The 6,874-nt window shown below is 40.7% G+C and overlaps 2 protein-coding genes across 2 annotated transcripts; both read right to left on the bottom strand.

The window, feature by feature from the left end:
• Positions 1 to 4,111: 4,111 nt before the first annotated feature.
• Positions 4,112 to 5,166, bottom strand: LOC107728861 (forkhead box protein D2-like). The gene has a single exon (XM_016539158.1). The coding sequence runs from the start codon at positions 5,164 to 5,166 to the stop codon at positions 4,243 to 4,245; it is 924 nt and encodes a 307-aa protein (XP_016394644.1). The 3' UTR covers positions 4,112 to 4,242.
• An 891-nt stretch (positions 5,167 to 6,057) lies between these two features.
• LOC107728745 (forkhead box protein D1-like) lies at positions 6,058 to 6,630 on the bottom strand. The gene has a single exon (XM_016539035.1). It carries the CDS (start codon positions 6,439 to 6,441, stop codon positions 6,058 to 6,060), a length of 384 nt encoding a protein of 127 aa, XP_016394521.1. The 5' UTR covers positions 6,442 to 6,630.
• Between the last annotated feature and the right edge of the window lie 244 nt (positions 6,631 to 6,874).

Genomic DNA, 6,874 nt, shown 5'->3' on the forward strand with positions numbered 1-6,874 from the left:
AGAGAGAGAGAGAGAGAGAGAGAGAGAGTGAGTGAGTGAGAGAGAGCTGTTACCTTGTTACCACAGAAACTCGCTATGGGATTATGGGTAGTGTAGTACCTTAAAATGTTTTTTGTTTTTTTTGAAAGGTTTAGATGTGGTTAGAAATCTCTTTCTCTACTGGGCAAATTAATTTTAAATGAATGCCTTTGTTTCACCCCTTGAATCACTTTAGTACCTTCACAGCTCAAATGCAACAAAGTACACCTCAACCACAGGAATATTATGAGGGAACAGAATTTTCCTTTTCAGGAAGCTGCTTGGAAAGAGTAGGATATCCCACAGAGCACCTCTGCAGCTCTGCGTCTTTGTTTTGCGTGGTTGGAGGAGAGAGCAGGAGACCTGCACGAGCTGGTACAGGCTTTAAGGAATGATTTTAACCATCCTGTTTAACTTGGCATGAGGAGACAGGAGAAAGCGCCTCTCAGGTCAGGTACAAGCAGACCTTTAAACCGAACTTGCTCGTACACTCCCTTGTAAAAGCAAACCGTATCGGAGGGTAAAAATATGAATTATTACGTCATTGCTAATAAAGCGCGGGACTCGCGCTGGCAGCGCTGCTGGTGGGTGTCAAATAAAGAGCAATTCATCACAATCACAATATTATTAGCATGCTTAATGTGACACTGATGGAGCGTGAAGTGGAGTTTTCACAGATGACGTATTCAGTTTCAGACCACAAATGCAGGGCTTATTATGATTTCTGTCTTCGTACATTAAATGGCTTATTTTGTTTTAAGTTATGGGGCTTAGACGGCCATTTGACTGGAGAAAATAATCTCGCAGATTGTTTTTGAGGATCACAAACTGTGGCAGCTGGGAAAGACGATAGTGTTTAAGCAAGATGTGGGAGCTGGGTCAAAGATACGCTGTGTGATGGTCACTGTAGAAATAAATATTTGTCTCTATATCTCTGTTGGGACGCGGCTAAATAGAGGCAGTTATTCCAAGCCAACAACAGGAATCTTTCCATCTTCTTCATGAAAGAGTCTGTGGGCGAGCTAAAGACAGCTGGACACATTTACACTAGTGAATTTTCTTGTGCTCACACACACACTCACAAAGACACACTCCTTTTTGTTTTATTTTGTCAGGTGCAGCGGGGAATTTAGTTATCTCAGGCTGGCCTCAGCGTTGGTTCTGGCTCTTCTACGGTTGATTTATTTGTCTTTTCTCACACATGAATCCAGTGCAGTCCATTTAGACATATATTTTTCAAGCTCATTGTCCAGTCATACGAATTAAAGAAAGAGGAAGTCTGAAAGACTGGAAAACGTCAAACATCAAAGCGCAGGTCAAATCCAAATAAACAAGATTGCAAATTACGGTGAAATTCAAGGAAATCACGAGTTTTACAGACACATTAACCATTTCCCTCAATTTCATATATGAAAACATATATTTTACGTTTTATTTAGGGCCTATATACAATTAAAAATTCTGCTTTATATCTGATCCCACTAGAATTTGGAACAAATCTGGCATATAAACGCTATATGACAAATACAGGCGTTATAGTGGCACTGGGAAGGTCATCAAACAGAAAGCAGGATTAAGGCACGTTATTTCATGATCCAGCTGAGATGAATTCCTCCAGTCATGTCAGGTTGGCACTCCAGATCACGAGCTCCTTTGCTTGCATGATATTCATTTTGTGATACAGCACGCAGACTCCGTTTATAAACAACGAGGGACGCTAAATGTAGCCATGCGTGTGACATTTGACTCTCTTGTGGTGCTTTGCTATTACTTAGTTACCGTATTATTTTGGATGTTTTATTTAAAACGTATTTTAATAATTCCGAGGCATGGATTTGCTGTACTGTTTGTCAGTATGATAAAATATTGGATTGACTTTTTAACAAACAAACAAACAAAAAAAGATTTTAAACGCTATTCTGCAACAAAATACATAATTCATAAATAGACGATTTTAATTGGTAGAAATTCGAATTCTTTTACTCATTAAATGCAATTTTCTAAACGTTCTAGTATTAAAAATAACAATAGGCTAGTGGTCGGAGTTAAAGTGACTATTAAATTTATGATAAAACATAAAACAATGAATACTCTGCGGTATGAAGTATTGACTTACTGTGGTAGATGTCGCACACATATATAAATAAATAAATATTAATATATACATACAGTGCCTGTGCATTGGATTAAACTCTTGATTTCCAGTTCTCATCAAAGACACTCTGCCCTCTGCATTATCTTTATTGCTTTTAGTTGGAAATAGTGCTTGTGTGCTTCTTTCATTTCCATTCTCTTCCATACAGATAAAAACGCATTATGTAACTGAAGCAATATTCTGAAACTTAGCAATCATATGCACTTATGACATAACACTTACACAAACAGCACAGTACACATAAAATAAAATCTGTACATCAAAAGGGTGTCATTATTCTTCATTCCGAATCTGTGGCCTGCATGTTGTTTCCTGGGAGAAATACAAATTCTTATTGAATCATTTTATGAATTTGGTGACACTGTAATTTTGATTTGATTATGAAATCGTACAAAGCCCGTAAAATCCTTTCAAGCAAAATTGGAGGCCCCAAGATCCTAGCAAAGCACTCAGAAGAGGGATCAAAGACTTGCGGTCATAGGCTGTATAGATGCATGATGTGTAGAGCTTTTGAAATTGACGATTGAAATTACTGGGTTAAATGATTGTCAAACTAATAGAAGTGTGAACATACACCTGAGTCAGCTGTCAAGACTCAGCTGAGCGTTTGGAGATGATTATTTACAATGTGCGCTCAGATGGAAATCTGCTCATGCTCAGACAAGATACTGTATGCCATTCATGAATGTCTAATACTTCAATTGAATCATTTCAATAAATTCTGAAAATTAATAAGCATGATCATGGCTGTTATAAAATCACATAAAATGCACAAGATACCATTGAAAACCCCTCCCATAATCAATACAAACCCTTAACTATAGGCCTAGATTAGATTTTTGTCAGATGTTATAAAAGATAATGATTTAACAGAGGAAAGCACTTTTTTGCTATCTCATTTTAAATATGTGGGGCATTATTGTAACTTTCTAAGGCCTGGTTTATTTCTGACTTATATACACACACGTTGTGTTTAGATGTATGCCTACAAATCAAAAAAATATCATAACATCCGGAATTATGATAAAAATTATAATTCCTATTTTTTTTTCATTCATATTAATGACAATAATTCACAGTATTGAAAATGTGATGATGAATTATAAAAATGAATGTAGGCCTACTTCAAAATGTTAGCAATCGATATCTTACCTGATCTTACCTTTTTTTGGGTTGCTGCTTATTTAACTAACTGTCCTTGTTGAGAAATGAGTGAGACGCGTCTGGAAAATAAGTGCAAAATGGCACTGTATGTACAGCACATTTAAAGAGAAATTTTGCAAGTAATCCACAGTTGTATTAAGAAAGGAAACATTGTCCTGCTATCTCATTTTAAATATGTGGGGCATTATTGTAACTTTCTAAGGCCTGGTTTATTTCTGACTTATATACACACACGTTGTGTTTAGATGTATGCCTACAAATAAAAAAAATATCATAACATCCGGAATTATGATAAAAATTATAATTCCTATTTTTTTTTTCATTCATATTAATGACAATAATTCACAGTATTGAAAATGTGATGATGAATTATAAAAATGAATGTAGGCCTACTTCAAAATGTTAGCAATCGATATCTTACCTGATCTTACCTTTTTTTGGGTTGCTGCTTATTTAACTGTTTATCCTTGTTGAGAAATGAGTGAGACGCGTCTGGAAAATAAGTGCAAAATGGCACTGTATGTACAGCACATTTAAAGAGAAATTTTGCAAGTAATCCACAGTTGTATTAAGAAAGGAAACATTGTCCATGCCAAATCATAAACAAATCACGACATTTCTTGTCTATTTAAGAATGTCAATTTTATTTCCGTCAAAACGCGATAAGGAAATTCGTCATTTAAATAGTTGATTCGTTCGATATTGAATCATTCCAATAAAATAACATGCATCAATTAACAATTTCAGCATGTAACAGAAACACTTCACTGGATGAATTCCTGACAAAAACTAATCTCAAAAGTTCGCAAACATTCGACGCGATGCTGTACACACTGTTATACCTCGGGATAAATGAAATAATTCCTGAGAAAAAAAACAATAGCTTCGTGTCAAAATATGCGCTGCTAGTCATTGACACAAGCTAGGTGTCTGTGTTTAGTGGACAAATCCACGTGGCTGTGCACATCTTGCAGCTTCTGGTACTCGCACTGAAAATTGACGACCCGAGGGAAGCCCACTGGATTGAACAGTGCTGAAGACGCGTATGGAGAGGTCGGGGCCATTGCGCAGGCGAGACCCGGGGTGACAGGCTCGATGGCCACTGTTTGGGACTGTTGGAAAGACTTGGCTGTGACAGAGTTCCTCGAGAAAAGCGTGGACAGAGCCGGTAAAATGCTCCCAACAGGTGGTACACCGATGGGTTGATGGAAGCAAAACGGGTAGATATCCAGACCCGGTAAACGAGCGCAGGACGCGCTGAGCCCATACGCGCCGTAGCCAAGGTTCGGAAAGCCACACGGCTGCAGCGCCTGATCTTTGAACACACCAAATTTGAAGTGCTGCCGCTTAAATCGCTTCCTTCTCCTCAGGAAACTTCCGCTCTCAAACATATCCGATGAATTGGGATCCAGAGTCCAGTAATTCCCTTTCCCGGGATTACCGGGCTCGCGTGGCATTTTCACGAAGCAGTCGTTTAGGGAGAGGTTGTGTCGGATGGAGTTCTGCCAGGCTGGGAACTTTTCTCGATAGTACACGAACCGGTGGCTGATGAAGTCGCATATCTCGCTGAGGGTGAGACGCTTCTTTGGGCTCTGGAGGATGGCCATGGTGATCAAAGCGATGTAGGAATAGGGCGGTTTCACCGAAGCGCTCTTGCTCGAGCTTGAGGGACATATGGAAGATGGGACGTGGTCCTTATCCTCCTTCTTATGTACCTGGTCGGATGCAGAAAGAGCGGAGGTCGAAAGATGTTCATCTCCAGACTCCTTGCCACCCTCTCCAACCACGTCGACAACGAGGTCATCCATTAAATCAGTGTCCAGGGTCATAATCCACAAATTGGAGACGCGAAACGGGTTCTAAACAAGCAGATGTCAACGCGCAGGAGTCTTAAACTCTCCTTCGCTTGAAAAGGGCTGTCCCTGGTTCCTCAGAACACCCTGGAAGATGGATGATAAAGAGACGAGCGCGCTAACAACACAGGATTTAATTTGGCCACACAGGAATCCTCACCATTCGAGCGCAGGAGGTCTGGAGAGCTGCGCTTGCAGCAATGTCCATCGTCCACTCCAACGCAACTGGATTCCTGCAGCTGTTCGGGAATCGGATGACGATGATGTCATGACGGAGTTCTCAGGAAGAAGCTCCACTCCAATGAAAACAGGGCAACTCTACCAGGTTCTGTCCGCAGACAGTCCTCCGAAGGAACCATGATTGATGTCACTCAAGTCACAAGGGTATTACGTCGCTTAACTGAGTATGAATTAGACAAATTACACTACCTGCTCCTTTGACTGCTGGACATATCACGTATTGGGTTTGAATTAACAGAAAATATTAAAAGCATGTGCTAAGATGAAAGAAGGACAGTGACATGTAGCAGAACGGTCGCCGTGATGGAACATTGTGATTAACCAATCAGATTTGAAGAACCAGTTTATAGTTTTTGTGAAGTTTAGGCTTACAATCAGTGTTTGGTGCTTGTACATCAGTGTCATTCATCTATCATTTCCTCTGATTTTGGGGATTAGGTTAGGTTTAGGTGTAGGGATATGGACAAGACTAAATTTTTGGATTACAATGTTGTTCCAGGGTCAACAAAATATGTTGATCTAGGAACACATCTAACTCAGCAAAATCAGGACGTGCTGTATGATATACGTATATAACAATACACATTACACAAAGAGATTGATGGTAGGACAGTAGCACAGAAATATTCACAGTACACACAGCATATGACAGTCGTTTAGGGAGAGGTTGTGTCGGATGGAGTTCTGCCAGGCTGGGAACTTTTCTCGATAGTACACGAACCGGTGGCTGATGAAGTCGCATATCTCGCTGAGGGTGAGACGCTTCTTTGGGCTCTGGAGGATGGCCATGGTGATCAAAGCGATGTAGGAATAGGGCGGTTTCACCGAAGTGCTTTTGCTCGAACTTGAGGGACACATGGAAGATGGGACGCGGTCCTTATCCCCCCTGTTATGTACCCGGTCGGATGCAGAAAGAGCCGAGGTCGAAAGATGTTCGTCTCCAGACTCCTTGCCACCTTCTCCAACCACGTCGACAACGAGGTCATCCATTAAATCAGTGTCCAGGGTCATAATCCACAAGTTGGAGACGCGAAACGGGTTCTAAACAAGCAGATGGCAACGCGCAAGAGTCTTAAATTCTCCTTCACTTGAAAAGGGCTGTTCCTGGTTCCTCAGAACACCCTGGAAGATGGATTATAAAGACACGAACGTACTAACAACACAAGATTGAATTTGGCCACACAGGAATCCTCACCATTCGAGCGCAGGAGGTCTGGAGAGTTGCGTATACAGCAATGTCCATCGTCCACTCCAACGCAGCTGGATTCCTGCAGCTGTTCGGGAATCGGATGACGATGATGTCATGACGAACTTCTCAGGAAGAAGCTCCACTCCAATGAAAACAGAGTTCTGCCCGCAGACAGTCCTCTGAAGCAACCATGATTTATATCATGTCACTCAAGTCACAAGGGTATTACGTCGCTTAACTTTGGGAATTAAAAAG

Source organism: Sinocyclocheilus rhinocerous, unplaced genomic scaffold (genome assembly GCF_001515625.1).
Source record: "Sinocyclocheilus rhinocerous isolate Xijiao unplaced genomic scaffold, SAMN03320098_v1.1 scaffold463, whole genome shotgun sequence".
Lineage (NCBI taxonomy): Eukaryota > Metazoa > Chordata > Actinopteri > Cypriniformes > Cyprinidae > Sinocyclocheilus > Sinocyclocheilus rhinocerous.